General features: G+C 42.9%; 2 protein-coding genes across 9 annotated transcripts in view; one reads left to right on the top strand and one right to left on the bottom strand.

Moving 5' to 3' along the window:
* Positions 1-18,965, top strand: part of LOC147015529 (protein AF-9-like) — a 180,375-nt gene extending 161,410 nt beyond the window's left edge. For 3 of the 5 annotated variants that reach the window (XM_085850346.1, XM_085850344.1, XM_085850343.1), the window contains 5 exons: positions 3,126-3,228; positions 9,624-9,708; positions 10,288-10,350; positions 12,941-13,012; positions 16,866-18,965. In XM_085850346.1, coding sequence (XP_085706472.1) covers positions 3,126-3,228; positions 9,624-9,708; positions 10,288-10,350; positions 12,941-13,012; positions 16,866-16,997 — 455 coding nt within the window. In that variant the 3' untranslated portion in view covers positions 16,998-18,965. The remainder of the gene's footprint in view (positions 1-3,125; positions 3,229-9,623; positions 9,709-10,287; positions 10,351-12,940; positions 13,013-16,865) is intronic. The other 2 variants (XM_085850347.1, XM_085850345.1) reach the window with 1 other exon arrangement.
* LOC147015528 (integrator complex subunit 14-like) overlaps positions 17,986-20,000 on the bottom strand; it is a 183,327-nt gene continuing 181,312 nt past the window's right edge. For all 4 annotated transcript variants that reach the window (XM_085850350.1, XM_085850352.1, XM_085850351.1 and 1 more), the window contains one exon: positions 17,986-20,000. This exon is cut by the window's right edge and continues 735 nt beyond it. The gene's annotated coding sequence lies outside the window, so the exon portion shown is untranslated.

Below are 20,000 nucleotides of genomic sequence, written 5' to 3'. Positions count from 1 at the left end.
TTATTAAATCATTTCAATAGTCCAGTGGAAGCGATTTAACTCGTTCAATGGAAACGATTTCAATTGCCGAGCACCAGCGTCAAAAAACAATAGCCGAGTGACAGGCATTTATTAAAATAGTTTAGTGGCAGTCAATGGATAGCAAACGTCACGTAATCGTAAACGATGCGCTCCCACGTTACGCATGCGCTCGACTATCGTTGGGCATAGGTTGTGGACGCCTAAAACACGATAAGCAATCGTTGGTATAACTAATCTATAAGTTATCGAAGCGTTCTGTGTTCATTACTAGTACATTATGCATTTGTCAAAGTCTTTTTTTAATAATTCCAATAATAAAACAAAGAAATATTTCATCTTCGGAATGAGGAAAAAAAATTAGCCCTTACAGAACTTTGAACAATGGTGCAAAGTATTCTCCTATTCGTTGACGCAACGAGGATCCATCATCCCCCACAGCCTCCACATCACGCTCACATACTACTACTGACATAGACATACAGCTACTACCAATGCCACTACTACTACTACTACTACTACTACTACTACTACTACTACTATTATTACTGTCACACACACCTACTACTAGTAATAGTACTGTTACTATTGATACTACCGGCATTCACATCTACTCACCATGAAGTCTGGAACAATGATGGGTTTTTATTGTGAAGTCCATTTGTATATACCAATTCCCCGAAACGCTACCAATACGCCATTACACGGTCGATGTAAGTTAGAAACACTTTCAGTAAGTTCTATGGTTGTCCGGAAGACGTCAATTTAATTCGTCTACATACGACAATGTGCGTTTTACATACGTTACAAATATGTTCACAGCATGTTACTCAAAGGTTAGAAACACGTTTTACTTAGGTTCAAAACATGCTACTCATAGGTTAAACGCACATTACTCTTACGTTCATAGCACGCTAGTCATTGATTCAAGGCCAGTTATACATAGTTTCAATGCACATTACTCATCGTTTCCAAGCACGTTAAACATAGGCTAAGCTGACGCTACTCATTTGTTCAAAGCACGTTACTCATCGGTTAGAAATTTGGTTTCAAGTATGTTGGCCATTACCTTGACGTGCTTCGCCTTATGAGTAACCGACAAGTAACGCGTGTTCGCCGTGTTTAAACGATCGCAGAACGTGCTAGGAACAGATGCCAACGCATGCGAAACATGTGAGCCTTACGTCGAGTACGTCTTAAAATTTTCAGCATGCTTGAAATTTCACAACGTATCAAACGGACTAGGTAATATGCCAGCGTACTTCAATGATTTCCAGCATACTCTAAACGTATACACAACTTATCTATAGCGTATTTGACGTGTGCCTAGCGTTGTAAACACATTTTTCATAGAATGGCATACGCTGGCAAAATCGTCAAGGTGTGACTGCGATGTTGACACAAAATTCTCAGGCAGTTTTGATTTCAGTCGGCGTCTGGCAAGTATTTAACTGGCTACGCCACGAGTTCGCCGGCGATACGTATAGCGCACAAAGGGTAAGTTAAACTATCGTTTGTCATAGGTTTTGAACGCCGACCACAAGGTAAGCATTCGTTGGTAAAAGTTATCTATAAGACAACGAAACGTTCTGTGCCCGTTACTAATATGTTATGCAAACAACCAACACGTTATGAATACGCCAAAAACTTAAAAAAAAAACATCAAAATTTCAGCGTACGCCAACGTTTTACATACATTTTTATACGTTGCCATTGCTGGCTAAAACGTCAAGGTGTGACAGGGCCCTAAAGATCTGTATGTGTAGCGTGTACCTCTGTAGGACGCTCTGCCTGAGCGTTCCCACCTCGGGATATGGCACGTTATCTCCTGCTTAATTATTTGCTGGGGCTCGCGGCAACATTCGCTCCGCACTGGTCCGTCTGGCTGTGCAGAGGTGGTGGGACGTCGACAGCACGGCATGGAGTCTCGAAGGACGGTAGTCGCCCCCCCCGCCCCCCGCATCAGGCTCAAAAAAGAAGAAGAAGAAGCGTGTTCTGACAATCGCACACCAATAATGTTCTGAAGGACAGACAGACACAGACAGACACAACAGACAGACACACAGACAGAGGGACACACAGACAGACGGACACACAGACAGACGGACACAGAGACAGACGGACACAACAGACAGACAGACACAACAGACAGACAGACACAACAGACAGACGGACACAACAGACAGACGGACACAACAGACGGACACAACAGACTAACGGCTCTGCGCTACCCCTTTTATAAGCCCTGGGCAAATACTGTATATGTATATATCACGGGTGACTGTAAACCTGAACCAGTAATTCCATAAACTGCAGGTACTGTGTCCTTAGATGTAAATGAATTGAGCTGGGAACATGGAAGAGACAGTACCAAACTATTGGCACAGTGCTAATTGTGCTTCATTAAGTAGTTGTAAGAGGTAAAAGCACAGCTTTGTGTTACATACCTCGGGACACAATCTAAATGTAAGGAGCGAGTCAGCTCTCCCTCCCCCGGCCCCTCCTGCCCCCTGCATTCCTCTACCCTCCACCCCTTTACCCCACGATGAAGCAATGGCTCTGTGCGAGTAAAACTCAGCACAGTTTTTAGCTCTTCTCTACGAGTATGTATTTTTCCAGGAAGTTTTGAACATTTTTCTGAGTGGCGGGTGACATTTCTCACGCCGTTGGAGTGGAAGTTGTGTTTTTGCTTCTCAAGCTTTGTGAAAAGGAAAAACACTTGCCTGCATGGTGATGAGATTAAAAATCTCAAAATATGAGATTAAAATATTTATTTTATTTTATTTTATATATCAGTATTTTTTTCTGTGTGACCATTGACTTTTCATAAGATGGTGTAAGCTCCTCTGTTTTATTCCTCCTGTAAACAGCCTTTTTTAAAAATTTGGGAAAACTGTCGTATGGACGAGTGGTCAAACCTCAAGCAAAGTCTTCACATCAGAGAAGGGGATGCTTTGCTTCCATGTTTTTCCCCCTTAAATGATTAACCCTTTAATTTCAATTCATTACTCATTTTTGAGAAAAGTCACCATTAGTGCATTAACATGTTCTTTATTTCCAATGAACCCCCATGTCCAATTTTTTTTTCCTCTTGGCTTTTTCTGTAGGTATCCTTAACACGATCATGCAGGAGCTGAGCAATACAGAGGACGAAGAGGATGAAAACGGCCTCACGGAGGACCACTGTGCTGCGAGCCGAAGAAATCACAGGTGAGTTGAGCAGGTGTCACAAATATGGATTTCAGCCTTTTGTAGTCTTTGCTGTGTGCAGCATCCACAACCTGCTTGGCTTGTTTCATGGCCAACTTTTTTTAATTCTTTTTTTTCATTCTCAGGCCACTATCTTAGTAGATGTGAAGGCATCCCATGCAATTATACAACCTCAAATACACACTACGCAAACACACCAACTAAACTCGGGGTACTTTAAGTGTTACTCACACATATGTATGCTGTATGTCGATAGCCATACATACTTGCTCAGAAAAATTTCAAATTTTTCTTCACTTTTATGTCTCTCACAATCTTTGTCGTTATTTTTATAGGCAAGTCTCGACTAATGGAAAAGATAAATGACAGAAAGCAACATTGGGTGGTCGGAATGGAAGGGAGGGAGAGGAAGAATAATAAGAGGGGCTGGGTGGCGGTGAGGGTTTAAGGGGGTCAGCACAGAGCAAAAAGAGATTGGGAGTGGGTAGAGGAAGAAATACGAGCTGGTGATGGATGACTGATGCAAGATGCATAAATTACTTATTCAAGCCTTTCACGTTGATGTTCACTTTCGTGTGTCCATGACACGCAAACATGTATTTTAATTTCACAAAGTGATTAACTCAGTCTTCCCAGTAAGTCCATAAACAGCCGCTCATCATCATCACCTACATATATAATATATATATTTAAAAAAAAAAATATATATATATATATATATATATATATATATATATATATATATATATATGTATACAGGGTGTCCCAAAAAAATGTACTCGCTCTTTAAATGATAATAAATGCGTTGTTTATTGACTTAGAAACAAGATTAATGGTTAAATGTATAAATGGATAAATGCAAGTTTACAAATGTTCAAACTGACGACCATCACGTTCCAAACACAGCCGATAACGCGGACCAATGGATTCAACAGCGTTACGAATCATTTCATTTGGAACTGCAAGACATTGTCTTTCAATTTCCTCTTTCAGCTCATCGACTGTTGCTGGTTTTGAGCTGTAAACCTTATCTTTGAGATATCCCCATAAAAAGAAGTCCATTGGAGTGAGGTCTGGGGAGCGCGCAGGGAATTCAACACTACCTCTTCGCCCAATCCAACTCTTCGGAAAAGTTGTTTCGAGATAGGCCCTTACATCACGGTGGTAGTGGGGAGGTGCTCCATCTTGCTGAAAGTAAATCTTCTTCGTCACCAAATATCTCTTCGACACGTGGACCGACGGATTCCTGGAGCAAGTTTAAGTAAACATCCCCAGTGACCGTTTGGTAAAAAAAGAATGGCACGAGGATGCCCAATGCTGATATCCCACACCACACTGTAACCCCTGGTAAGTTGAAATGGTGTTCCATAGTAACATGCGGATTTTCAGGAGCCCAGTAGGTGCAATTGTGTCGGTTAATTGAGCCATTTAACTTGAAGCTGGCCTCATCGCTCCAAACAATTTTGGATGGAAATGCTGCATCTTCTTCGCATTTGCCCAGGCACCACTCACAAAATTCAGCTCTCCGGTCAGGATCGTCTTCATTTAGAGCGTGGATTAATGTTGGAATGTAACTTTTCCAATTAATTCGCTTCAAAATGCGATGGGCACTTGATTTTGGGATTCCTGTCTCACGAGCCATTTGTCGTACAGATTTCCGTGGGGATCGGTGGAGGGTTTCCAGCAATTGATTTTCCTTTGCGGGGGTGGTTGATGATCGTGGTCTTCCTGAACGCTCCTTATGGACGTCATGCACCGTTCCATCTGTTTCAAACTTATCTCTGATGCGAGCAATGGTACGTCGCGTTGGTGGATCTTTGTGAAAATGTCTTCTAAATTATCTTTGCACTTCCATGATGTTTTCGTGCTTCCAGTAGCACTTTATCATAAATTTTCTTTCTTCAAAACCTAGTCATACTTCTGCCATTATGAGGGTCAATTTGATCTGAAAATAAATGAAAAATTCAATGAGTTATGAGGAGCAAAAATGTGAGTACATTTTTTTGGGACACCATATATATATATATATATATATATATATATATATATATATATATATATATATATATATATATATATATATATATATATATATATATATATATATATATATACATATATCATTCTAACCACTTGCTCATTTGTTGAATACTTTCTTGGTGGGCTAGAAAGCTTAACTTTTGCAGACTGATGTCACTTGAAGTCAGTATTCCAGGAAAAAAATCACAAAACTGTCCGTAAATGTCCATACATGAAAATAACCATAAACAAAAGTCGGCCAGTGCAGCCTCGCTCCGTTCAAAGAGGGTCATTTGACCGAAGACAATGGCACGTCACTTGATCTTGCATGGGCACGATAGCGCCCGAAGGGAATGTGTGTTTCTCGGTTTTATTGTGGTATGATGAGAGAAATGTCCAAGTTTTCATTGTTTACGGACGACGTACAGTGGTACGAGGAAGTTGCAACTATTTATCGTTTAAAGTGGTTTAACAGTGCTTATTTACCTCCGCCACCGAAGGTGGACGGCATGTTTTGATTCCTGTCTGTGAGCAGGATATTTCAAAAAGTTATGGACGGATTCGGATTAAATTTGGTGTGCAGGTTGGCTGTGTGGCAAGTTGGACAAATTTAATCGATTTTGGTGAAGATCCGGATCCAGATACTAAATGTTTTTAAGTGATTCTTCACCATAGAGAAAGAGCCAAAAACGATATATAGCATGGTATCTCAAAAAATTATGGACGGATGAGGACAAAACTTGGTGGACGAGTTGGGTGTGTAACAAGAACGAATTGGTTCAATTTTGGTCAAGATCTGGATCCAGATATGATAATTTAAAAAAATAATTGAAGTGATTTGTCACCACTGAGAGAGGGCCAAAATCGATATGCAGTATAGCACACTATCTCAAAATGTTACGGACGGATTCGGACAAAACTCAGTGGATCAGTTGTGTAGGTGATGAGAACAAGCTGATTAGATTTTAGTTCAGGTCCGGATGCAGATCCGGACTATCAGTGGGATACAAAACGTAAACTGTTCAGCCTACTGGAGGTATACGCTCTACCGAGTGCGTTCTAAGTTTTAAGTGCTGTAATCGTTTTAAGTGCGTTTTAAGTGCGTTTTAAGTGCTGTAATCCCTCGTGTGTAAGCCGCACTTTTTATCCAGAAATATCTGATTAAAATTTTGGGTGTGTATTATCCATGAGAATTAAAGTGAAAGCTTTATTTTTCCAAATTGCTCACACGAACACAAGACCAACTGCCATTGGGTGCTGCCATCTTTAAAATTCATTACATTGTGAGATATCTTGTGCAACATTGAACGTATTATATGTATTTTTTGTTCTGAATAACTATTATTCCGATGGAAGAATTAAAATTGTTCAGTTATAATACATTACTAATCTAATTATCTAGTTTCTAGTTCCGTCAAGTTGTGTCCAACTTCGAGTGACATTGACGATTACATGTCTCTAAACATCCCTGTCCTGCACTGCTTCACAAAGCTTTGCCAGAAACAGCTTGATTGCAGCCTTAACCGCATCCATCAAGCGCATACACGGCCTGCCTCTTCCTCGTCTTCTTTCACCCATTCTCAACATAGTTGACTTATCTAAACTTTTGTTTTCTGCATGCATGATGTGTTCAAAGTATAACAGTTCCTGTTTTCACATCTGCGCTTCCAATGTGCAGGTAGTAGACAAAAAAAAGAAAACAATGTAAAGTCACTTAATCGGATATTGGGCCACCACGTGCGGCCAGTACCGCCTGTATGCACCGTGGCATAGAGTCCACCAGCATCTGGAATTCTGCAGGAGGGATGTGGCAGCATTCTTTCAAGAGAAAGTCAATCAACTCACACCTGTTTGATGGAGGTGGAAAATGCTGTCTCAGGTGTCATTCCAGAATATCCCATAAATGCTCGATTGGGTTCACATTTGGTGACTGAAGTCATGACATACGGGAATAACATCAGTGCCATGCTCATCAAACCATTGGGCAAACACACGTGCTTTGTGGTTGGGGACATTGTCTTCCTGGAAGACAACCCTCCCGGCACGAAATAAATTCTGCAACATGGGATGAAGATGATTACTCAGTACTATTAAGTAGCAATTGGCATTGACCTTGCCTTCTGAGGGAATAACTGCACCCAAACCATGCCAAGAAAATGCGTCCCACAACATTACAGAACCAGCAGAACCCTTCACTATTAGAACCAAGCACTCAGGGTTGTAGAGTTATTTAGATTGTCACCACATGTGCACTCATCCATTTGTTGAGAACATGGTGAAGGATGATTCATCTGACCATGTCACATTTCTCCACTGCTCGGTCGTCCATTGCCTGTGATTTTGCACCACTGGACTCACAAACGTGCACTGCCAGGTGTGATGAGTGCTTCATGCACTGCAACCCAACTATGGTATCTCACTCTCTGGAGTTCTTGGCAGATCGTTTTTGATGAAACTGACTGCTCACATCTCAGCCTGAAATTTAGAGTCAATTGATCTGCAGTTGCTCGCCTGCTTTGCCTTGCACTTCAAATTAATGCATAGATATCACGATCCTGGAGTATGTGCTTCGACCCACTGTTGCCCTTTGCTGATAATGTCTTTCCCTCAGAGTTCCATGCCGACATCACCTTTGACACTGTTACTCGTGAAACATCAGCAAGTTGAGCTGTCTTTGTCACTGAAGCTCCTGCCAAACATGCCCCATAATCATCCCCTTTTCAGTCACAGGACTCCTTGTAGCCATGCCAGCCATAATTATATGCAACCAGGCCTATACAGCATTTGTATACATGACACGAAGCATGCTGGGATTTTAAAATTTATTGATTTGTATGTGGCCTATGGCCGCTTGGCTGCATCATTTTCTGTGGGCACGGCTTTGCTACTGATGCAAAGCTCTGTGTTACCATTAAGCCGGTACTCATTTTGCCGACTTTGGAAGGATGACAGGCTGAGTCAACCCACCTTGTGTTAATTCAATGGTTTGACAGGATCTTAAGCCAGCCATCTTAACCGCGAAGCCAACACCAGGCTTCTGATCTCTTGCCCAGACTATTCTAAGGCGGCGGGTGCAAACAAGCATCGCTCCACTGAATGTTTCTGCCCCTTACATTCGTGGCATCCCTGAGCAGTGTAATTAACCACCACAGCGACACAACAACGCAGGGACGAAGAAAATGTTTGTTTCTTTTGATGTTTTGGATCATTGATTTGGCAATCTGAGATGTACATCTTGGATTTTCGAATGCATGGCCTTGTGTCTGTGTTTAACTTGCCAGGACAAAGCGATAGTTCTTTATTTTTGGGTTAATTTCCAGCAATGTGGATTGTGAATACAAGGAAAATGTGCATTGAAACATGTTCTGAATGTATGGTATAACCAGGGTGCCTGTCACAGAGGTCGGACTGTATATGTAAACATGCACTACTAAAAATATGCACTATAGCACTTACTACTGTACACCAGCTGTAAACGATAAATGTTTACGTCTTTCTACCAAACACTGTGCATCGTCCGTAAATGGCACAAACTCGCAAACACTTCTCGGATCATACCAACATAAAAGCGAGAAACACCTGCTACCTTCAGGAGCGATCATGCCCGTGCAGGATCACGTGACGTGTTATTGTCTTGCGGCACGTGACTCTCTGTGGGGGAGTTAACCTGTCCGCAAGGATGCCTTCTTCTCTGCTTGCATTACCATTTTCTTGTGATTTCTCTTTTGCATTTGCGGCAGGCCGTTAAGCTGTGCTGTTGTTCGTTCATTTTGATAACTGTAACAATTAATTCCTCATTGTCCTTGCTGAGATTAATTCCATCCAGAACATGTTGTTTTTATTGCACTTTTTTTTTTTGTACACAAAGTCGAGGCTCGTAGAAGAGCTAGTACTACTACACTGAATGGATCAGGATACAGTAGGACTGTAGGGACTCATTAATTTTGAGAGAGGGTGCAAACACCAATAGCAGAGTTGAATGCCAAGATGATGAGCCCCTCACCTTCACGATTTGAGCTTTTAGACAACGCAGCTGCACACCGACCTATCTCTACAATACAGTATGTGCGTAAATGTCCATGGTGGTTTATTCTTTGACAACCAAGACCTCTTCGTTGCACTCCTGATTGTTTCGCTAAATTATCCTTGCATTGGTCAAAAGTAAATGTCGCCGTCGGACCATCACTGTCATTGCCCTTGGCTGTTTGCCGCTTTGCAGGTGCATGTAATACTGAAACGAAGCAAAACTAAGCTTTTAGACTCAATCCCTCTCCCACGTTTGTAATATTTGGTTGAATTAAGGTTGCCTGGTTCCGGTTGCTTGACTAAATTGCATGTCTTTTGTTTGTGTGTTGGCTTTGTTTTTGTTGCGACAGGTTAAGCGATGGCAGTGACAGTGAAAGTAGCAGGAGCCCGTCACCCCCACGATCGGAACAACTTCCCAAAAGCACCCTGAACAAGGTAAGTGACCCGGACACCATACTCATTTTGACCATGTGGTTTCTTTGGTTTTGCTTTTATCGTCGATGTATGGTGTATGACACACACACCGGGCGGGACAGGAGGCAGGGAGTGGAACTGCAAAATGCCGTAACAGTCGCTTTGCGAACGCCTGGCTTATGGCCAAGGTTCTGCTGTCCCTTATTCAGCAGCCGCAACTCACCCGCCATTTTATGCAGGCCAGCATCGAGCTATTCCCTAAGCTCGGTCGTCATTTCGTCCTGGTCAGCCGCCGTTTTATCTTGCTTGGCCACACTGACCTCTAGCTTTGCTACCATTTCATCTTGCGTGACTGGCATTTGCCGGCTAATGGGCAAAAATTCCATTTTCTGTTAAGTAATATCTAGATCACCCCCTTCGTTTTGTTGCAGTGCAGTGTGTTGTGGTTGTAATGCCAGCCACTGAAAAGGAAGCCATCATGCTTGACAGCTTGAATGAGTAATTTTTATCAACAACTAATGCACAGTAGTTGTGCAGAGAGACGATACGGATGGAAACGAGGATATCGGTCACTGTTTTTAATGCCCATTTATTCTTTAGGCGGCGGGTCAAAAAAGTCCAAGCAAAGTGGACAAGATTGACAAAGCGCTCAGGAATGATAAGGTAACATTTATTTTTGTGCAGCATGATGAGAAATACTCCTAAAACACTTTGTCTGACTGCATAAGTGAGTGAGCACATCGAAGCTAGGTTTCATTTCAAAAGGATTGTTTCTCCTTATCGTCACTCTCACCGCCTGTCCATTGTCACCAAATTACAGAACAATGCTCTTCATCGTTTCACTACTTCCAGGGTGGTTATCATTATTTATCGTCCTTGTGTTGTCTGCCTGTAAATCGCAATATTTGGTTTCATTTTCTTAAATCTCCACAGTGAAGTTATCCCTTTATATATATGTTTGTTTCCTTCAATACCTTTTTTTTAATGAATGGAAGGACTTAGGTTGTTTATAGAACATGGAACGGATCAGGACGTAACAGAAGAAATTGAATATGAGAAAGAGAGGAGGGAAACACACAGTGAGGGTGAGGGACAAAATAGAGGGAGACTGGACAGTTAAAGGGACGTGAGGAAGATTTAGGGGTAGAGTGGAGGATGCACGAAGTGATCAAGATGGATCAACATTGCTGGATCAACATTTATCACCATTGCTGCAATTAGCACACTAATTTTTAAATATTAAACTTTATAGATAAAAATAGGATATTAAAGATGATATTTTGCTTCCACCACCAGCATCTTGAGAGTGACAGTTAAATTATGGGAGTCGCTGGGAACTGAGTCGATGATCCTTCGAAAAACAAACTCGTGAAACTAGGCACCGAAACGCAAGATAAACCCAAACAAGTGCAAACTTCCTTGTTACAAGCACATTTCATTTTGTCTGCTCAATAACAACAAAAATGAAATTGCACGTAAACCAATTAGTATCCCCTTTGAATGAGACCTTAGTATGATGAAAGGGATAGTGGGGGGGGGGGGAAATTACCCTCCCATATTTTCTCTCTCATATATTCTCCCTCCCTTGTGTTCTCCATTCATTGTCCTCTTCCTCCATTGTCCTCTCCATCCCTTGACCTTTCTCTTTCATGTCCTTTCCCTCCCTTGACCTCTCCCTCCCTTGTACTCTCCCTCTCTTGACCTTTCTCTTTCTTGTCCTCTCCCCCCCCTTGATCTCTCCCTCCCTTGTCCTCTCCCTCCCTTGTCCTCTCCCTCCCTTGTACTCTCTCTCCCTTGTCCTCTCCCTCCCTTGATCTCTCCCTCCCTTGTCCTCTCCCTCCCTTGATCTCTCCCTCCCTTGTACTCTCTCTCCCTTGTCCTCTCCCTCCCTTGATCTCTCCCTCCCTTGTCCTTTCCCTCCCCTTCTCCTGTAACCGTCACTTCCCCACTCCTCCCCCCTTTCCCCACGCCCTCCCCTTTCCCCACGCCCTCCCCTTTCCCCACGCCCTCCCCTTTCCCCACGCCCTCCCCTTCCCCACACCCTCCCCTTTCCCCACGCCCTCCCCTTTCCCCACACCCTCCCCTTCCCCACGCCCCCCCTTCTCCCATGCCCTCTCCTTCCTGTGAAGAAATAATCCTAACAGACCGCCTTGGTCAAGTTGGGCTTTGGCACAGTTGAAGTTCACAAATGTGTTTGTTCACCAAGCAAACATCGAAAACGGTTTGTACACAAAATGAACACAACTTCAAAAAAAGTTTGGTGTGCACAAAATAAATAAATTTCACGAATGAAATTGTTAGGTTCAAAACACTTGTAGCACACCTCCATGCAAAGCCAGAAATGGCCTCCTTGACACCAACAACTAGCTGCTATAGACGAAGAAGAAGAAGAAGAAGAAGAAGAAGAAGAAGAAGAAGAAGATGATGATGATGATGGTTAGAGCGTCCACTCCGAGTCTATGAAGTCGACGGTTTGAATCTCGGCAGAGTCAGACCAAAGACTAAAAATGGTACGTGCTACTTCCTTGCTTGACGCTCAACATTTAAAAAGGACAGAGCATGGACAAACAACCAAAGGTTGATCATGACGCGGGCTTTGATGGGCCAAATGGCCTCTTCCTGCATCAAAGTTCCTTGTAAGGGAACTCGTGTTATTGTATATGAATGGTATTGCTTTGTAGAGAAGTCAACAATGTTCTTTAGAACCAGATGGAACCTCGCTATATACCGATGGAAAAGGTGAGCTAAACTCAACATCTGATTTTAAGGTGTTGACTCTGACAAAAGATAGACATCATCCATAACATACAAAGTATGCGAATGCAATGACCTCTCCAAAAGGTCTCATTGTTAGTTTTAGGGAAACAAACTTTTCAGTGAAGGAAGAATATAAAATGAAGAACGAAGTTCACCATGAGTGAAACTTTGCTGTGAGCATCATTTGCGGATCCGAGATTGATGTGCTTGTGATGAATGATGTTCGTTTCTAACTCAAACGTTTTGCAAACTTTGCATTTGGCTGTGTGTACGCGTGCGCATACACCCCTCGTCACCACTTCCTTCAGACAGTAACCCCGGTAACCCATTCCTTCAGCCGGTAACCTATCTGAACCAACAACTCTGTTCATGTTGATTGTTGATGATGTGACGATGGCAAAAATGTTTGGGTTGTGTTAAAATAAAATAAAAACCGGTGTCGTTCTCATTCCACCTTTCTCTTCTCCGGCATGTGTTCCCTGCTTGCCAAATTTAGGCCTACTTGGATGAGCTGGTTGAACTGCATCGAAGGCTCATGTGCTTGCGGGAAAGGCACATTCTGCAGCAGGTGAGGCTTTGCTTCTAATGCACCTTTGATCCCTTTAAATTGATTTGAAGCCTCCCACTTATGTGCTTCCACGGACATTTCATTCGTTTTCACTCGACTTTACACCAACGGATTGTTGACTTTTAATGTGCCTGATCTTATCAGGTCTTTGAAAGTGATCAGAGTCGAAATGAGAGACCTCCCTGGAAGAGACCTCTTATAACAGAAGGATAGTTGGAAGTATGCTCACAAGCCTGGTGTTGGCGCAGTGGTTAGGGCAGCGGCTTGGGACCCAAAAAGTCCTGAGTTCAAGCCCCGTTGGACCACTGAATATATATATATATATATATATATATATATATATATATATATATATATATATATATATATATATATATATATATCTATCTATCTTCTTTCGGCTGCTCCCGTTAGGGGTATGATCCGCATAGTGATTCCGTATGATCCGCATAGTGATTTGGCACATGTTTTACGCCGGATGCCCTTCCTGACACAACCCTGGTCGCCAAGTACGACACAGGGATATGGTACACCTATTTTAACCGGGGTATACACCGGCCCAGTATACTGGTACTCATTTCGCCGACCTCGGAAGGATGACAGGCTGAGTCAACCCCCTGGTGTATTATTCAGTGGCCCAACGGGGCTTGAACTCAGGACCTTTTGGATCCCTAGCCGCTGCCCTAACCACTGCGCCAACACCAGGTATATATATATATATGTATATATATATATATATATATATATATATATATATATATATATATATATATATATATATATATATATATATATATATATATATACATATATATATATATATATGTTTATATATGTATATTGTATATACCAAGTCGTATAACACCAGGGGGTTGACTCAGCCTGTCATCCTTCCGAGGTCAGCAAACTGAGTACCAGTGTACTGGGCCGGTGTATACCCCGGTTAAAATAGGTGTACCAGAGCCCTGTGTCGTAAGAGGTGACCAGGGTTGCGTCAGGAAGGGCATCCGGTGTAAAACGTGCCAAATCACTATGCGGATCATACGGATGATCCGCTGTGGCGACCCCAAACGGGAGCAGCCGAAAGAAGAAGAAGAAGAAGAAGAAGAAGAGCTGAAAGTATGCTCACCAATGAGCCATCTTGTCCTGTGATTGTTCCTCTTTGGAATCAACTCTAGTTATAACTGCTGTGTTTGTGCAGAGTTTGCAGGGAACGATGTCCTTTAAATCATGTCATTTTTTATGTGGACATAAGAGCAAAGGGGGCGTTATCGAAGAACAGGTGGTTAAAAAACAGAGACCATCTGCAGAGGAGATTCCTGTGAGTCGACAGCCATCCATATCTCGTGCATAACTGTGTCTGCGACCTCCTGCAGTTTGGTTACTGTTTTTTTTTTAGGAGGTTGGTCACAGGATTTGCACTCCGGCCACCGTAAAACCCTTCACTCCGCAAAACACAAGAAAAACGTAAAGAAAACTGAAAACCAACTCTGTGGGAGTACCTCCTCTGTGCAGCTGCCCTTCGCAGGGCAGCTCACCGGATGACAGGATTGGGGCAAAGCCTTTGGGACCCCCATTCCTTGATGATAGGAGGAAAAGCATGGGGTAAACAACCAGGGTCAGATTGCAGTGGTGTGTGGCGGAGTGATGCTGAGGTATCATCCACCAGACGGTGGTCTCCTTGGGTGGGTTTCTGGAATGTCCTTTCCTGAAGAGAAGATGATCTTCACCTGTCTCTGTTATCATCTGAGCTCAAGTGTTTGACCATCGGTATTGCAGCACTCTCGGAGGTTCAGACACCAGATAGTAGCGAGATCATGGCAGGTGGTTACACCTACTATTGGTCTGGTCGCTCTGATGGTCACCATGACCAAGGAGTTGTTGTATCTGTGTCCAATAAGCTGACTCCAATGATAATTGAGGTAACACCGGTCAACGAGCGTATTATGAGACGAAGGATTCGTCACTCCTTAGGTGTCATTTCCCTGGTCTCTGTTTATGCTCCAACTGAGGTGAGTGATCTCACCATGAAGGACACAATCTATGCCACGCGTGGTTGATCAGTGCCCCAGACGAGATACAGTTCTAGTCTTGGGGGATTTCATTGCATCGACTGGAACTGATAGGGATGGTTATGAGGTGTGTGTTGGTCCCCATGGGTCTGGAACTGTGAACTAGAATAGCACTAAGTTCCTTGACTTTGCAAGAAGTCATGGACTTAGGGTGGCCGGTTCATGGTTTCCACACCCACAAGCTCATCGCTGGACTTGGTATTCCAACGCTGGTGGTGTGGCAAAGGAGATTGACCATGTGCTCGTTGATGGTTGCTGGAGGATGATCCAGAACTGCAAGGTCTACTGGAGTGCTCAGTTCCTCCATAGTAACCACAGGCTTGTTGTAGCAACTCTGAAGTTGCAGCTTAACTCTTGGAAAATGGTACCATACCAGCCTTCAAGAGAGTGAACTCTTCAAGTGGATGAATGTGGAATTAGAGGGTTTTTGACAATCCTTCCAGAGTGACAAGCTGCAACTGTGATTTTCCAAAGTTTAAAGACATGGTCCATCTATCAGAGCAGCATATCATCAATTCCAAATAAACAGAGAGTGAAGCAGCTGTTGCCCCCCTGTCAGTGGATATGGCATATGGTGGAGTCCTCTACGACCAAGTCAGGAGATGTGGTTTTCTCGAGCAGGTGGACAGTTCATTTATGTGGACGAGTAACAAGATTGGGCTCACGGCACTGCCTTGGGGGCACTTTCAGCCTCCACTGGGACAGGAGATGGTTCCATTTATAGCATCGTGTTTACTGTTTGCAGTCTGGTATTTCAGTTGCAGTCAGCGAGCTTGGAAAGCAGAGCAGGATACCAGACTGTATCGAATGCCGAAATCATGTGTATGGACATGGCCTTGGTATCTTGTTTGAGACTGAGGGCCTTTGCCTCTTCATGAGAGAGAGAGAGAGATGTGACCAAGTCAGAATCCAGACTGATAGCCAGAGCTGATTGAAAACAGGAAAGGTGATATCAACAGCAATGATGGGTTACATAACTTTGCCTATAATTGTAAATAAGTTTATTGGCCTGTAGTTGAGAGTACTGTATTTATATTTTCAATCTGCTCTTTGTTCTGTTTTGATTTTCCCAAATTATCTTGTTTATTTTGAAATTTTGCTTCAAACCATCACCTGGAAGAATTTCACAATGTCCTCATTTGGGTTATTGCACATCTACACCATTTCTTTTCTTTGAGGCAATGCATCTGGTATAAAGTAAACAATGATGCAGATATGCCATTCAAAAATAGAGGGGAAATGGGCTGCTGGGGTGAGGGGGTTATGGGGGGGTGGGGAGTGGGAAGAGGAGGGAGTGGAGAAAAAACAAAATTTGCATATTCAACAAATAAATGCACGCTGTCCCTTCACTTCCCCTCCCAACCTGTTTGTTTATTTAATTAACGTTCTTACAGAATCCATGGCTGAAAGGCCCAGCACGTGTAGTCCCTTGTGAGAATTTCATGAAATAAACAACACAGTGAGAGTGTTGAGGAATTTCATGAAATAAAATATTTTTCAATAACGTTGAAAAATTGCTTTGGTTTATGTCGATTTGATTTGAAAACGTGCATCGATTTGAAAGCACCGATAAACAATCCTGCTCACTATCGTGATGGAATCGGCGTGAAAATACAAAAGACTTTTGCTTTGTGTCGACAAATTTTGAAGAGAAAGGAAGAAGCAGAAGTCTCGCCTGTCCATATATGCAAAGAGTTGTGCAGTTCCCTTCCGGTGCAAGAACATCCTTTCGCCTCACCTCTCCCTCGTCTCCTCCCTTTTATTTTCCTCATTCGTCGTAGATCGTTAACCTCATCAAGGAGACGGGACATTTCCAAATCACGACGACCACGTTCGACTTTGACCTATGCATGCTGGACAAGACAACGGTACGCAAGCTGCAGAGCTACTTGGAGTCTTCGGGACGCTCGTGAATAAGGGCTGTGCTGGAAACCCCTGCCCTGCTGCGGTTTTGCACTGGTGCCCACACAGTTAACTAACGGTGCCTTTCTGAAAGCCCACTGCATGGAGTTCTCCAGCATGCAGTCTTTGTGCCCACAAGACTCTGAACATAATGTCAAAAAGACTTGTCTTTCCACTCAACACCCCCCACCCCATCTCCCAATCCCCTCTCCTTTACAACTTTCTGTGTGCCACCTCCATAGAAAACCCATGGTCCTTGTTGGGCCTTTAGCCTTTTGAATGTCTGGCTCGTCTGCATACGACTCTGTTAATAACGTTGCTTTTGGCCCGACGGCCTAGGTCGAGGAATGTTTGTCACAAATATTTTGTACTTTTTTAACTTTCAAATGAACTGATCAGCATAATATAGGTTTATTTTGTCCATACTGCTGTTTTACTTAGCTCACTTAGCTTATGTAGTTGTTGGTTTTTTGTTGTTTTTTAAAAATATCTACACCTGTAGAATACTATAAAATCCTTCATTCGTTATGTGAGCCTGCACAGGTTCGCTTTCTATAAAGTTCGCTCCAGCGGTCCCTTACGGGAATGGCACACAGACACTCCGAGTGCGAATGGAATCCAATGCGATGTCTGAGCAGCCGTAGGCAAAAGGCCTGCACTGCACGCTGTTTTCAGAGGTCGGTGAACAAGTAATGTGTCCAATTGGCCAAGGTTTAAGCTAATTACAAATATTTATGGGTGCATCCAAGTTTACCCAGTGTGCCCCAAGCAAAACTATATATTAATGTATATAAAATGTAACAAAATTATGGGAAGTGAAAGGAAAGGGTTTTAAGAGGTACTAGCGTGGAAGTGCTTCGCCCGAGTTACAGGAAGTCTTCGCTACGCCAGGATCGCTTTGAGCTCGCTTGTTAAGAGCACCATTCACTTTTCTCTTGTCGGTCTTCTCGACAAGCAGGGAGGAGGTGCGGTATCGTCTGGGGGTGGGGAGGGGTTGTATAAGAGGTCATGCTCAATGTGTGTACACAGTGTTCCAGTTCAGCTGTAGCTCTTTTTGGATGTCCAGCTGTGACTCGAAGATGCTTGGCAAGAAGGGTCCATCCGAAGGTCATTCCAGGTGCCTGGACGAGAGACTGTGATGCATTTACACTCGAGTTTTAGCTGCCATTGTAGGGCTGTTACGTGCTGTAGAACATCTCTCTTAAGAAAATACAACAAATAATCCTATTTATTTTAATCAACCAGTCTTTTTGTGTTTTTTTTTACATATTGGTAGCAATGGGCAATGGTTTGTATTTATATTTGTTGGGCTTTGTATCATGTTTTCCTCTTAAAATGGTGTGTGTGGGCAGATGTAAAAGTGTTTTTATTTTAATTTGGGTTTGTTGTTTTTTTTTATCCACAGTGTTTGTGTAAAGCTCCAAAATTTTTTTTCCCCACATAGACATGCATGCTCAGTGAGGCTTTAACTTAAACAGACATCCATCTGCTTCCAACTTCCCACAAACTCAGTTTAACTACCACCACCGTTTGTCGGAACCGACACTGGCTTTCGCTGCGGAAATGGTTCCAGTTGCGGTGACCTGACGAGAGAGTAAGCACATCCACGGCTGGCTGTGAACCGTTTCCCCCTTCTTCCCTTTCCCTTTTGATCCACCCAGATAGGCGCCAGGCCAGCCTCCCTCCCTGGTGCTTCCCGTACCAGCATCGTTCAGCACTTATTGGTGCAATGACCTCTAAAAAGGAGACTGCTTTGGAACATGTACGGCATGCGTAATGGCAGGTGCAAGATTCTTGCAGAGTACACAGCGCAGGATACCTTTACTTTGTACTCTGTGGAGAGGGTGGTGGAGGGCGGGGGGAAAGCCACAGCGGCTTTTAAACTACTGTAAGCCTTTCTTAGTTCGTGTGTGTACAGTGTTTGCTATTTTATATACAATGTCAAAAAAAATTAAACTTTTTTATTCCGGTTGTTTTAAGACCGTATGAATTTATTTTGTCGAACCAGAAGAGGAGGACCGTGTCACGGGCAATTCTGTTGTGTAAACAATGATGAAGTTGGCACAGTTTAAACAGCTGCACGTCAAAATGCCTGTAAATGTCAAAAACACACACACACACACACACACGATTAATTTGAATGTCGCCTCTGTCACTTGTAACATGTCTGTGACATTGAAAGCTTTTTCCCCTTGGAGGTGAATAAATACTTAACAATAGTTCCAACAAACTAGCACTGTGCATACAGCCTTTCAGTGGGTACAAGTATCACTTAAGGTATATATATATATATATATATATATATATATATATATATATATATATATATATATATATATATATTTGTATATATATTTGTATTTGAACAGGGAAGCAAAATGTAACCAGAATATGAAAAAGGAAAACCAACGCATTACTCGGTTGTCACCGACAGCATCTGAACTGCAGAATATTTTCCTTTTTTTTCCCCAAAGGTAGGCCAAAGGTTCCTTTCCTTTCTGAGCAGAGACGTTTTGCACTCTGGGCTGCAAGCAATGCCGTGGGCTGGGTTGGCTTTTGTCGAAGCCTCGGATTGATGCTTTCTGTGTGGATTTGTATTGCTGGCACACTTTCAAGTCGGGACATGTGGGCTGTTTCTGGTTGCAGTGTGGTGCAAATGCGGTGCGAATGAAAATAAGGTTAGAACCACATTCAGGTTCGTAGGACTCTGCTGTCCGAAAGTATTAATGATAACGCGAGTTCCCTTACAGCGAAGGTCAATGCAGAAAGAGGCCAATTGGGTCATCAAGCCTGTGCAATGGTTGCCCATCTCTGGGTTTTTTTCCCCTGTACTCTATCCTTTTTAAATGTCAATCAAGGAAGCAGCACATGCTGTTTTTAAAGTCTTTGGTATTACTCGGATGCGGTTCGAACTGCCGACGACCCAGACTTAGAATGGACATTCTAACCATTGCGCCACCATTTCTGCTTTGTTACAGATGCAATGATAATGCTTTATCCTGAAAAAATTGTGG

This window comes from Eptatretus burgeri, chromosome 12 (genome assembly GCF_056783735.1).
Source record: "Eptatretus burgeri isolate ZD-2024b chromosome 12, Ebu_testis_v1, whole genome shotgun sequence".
NCBI lineage: Eukaryota > Metazoa > Chordata > Myxini > Myxiniformes > Myxinidae > Eptatretus > Eptatretus burgeri.
This window is presented reverse-complemented; position numbering and strand designations above follow the sequence as displayed.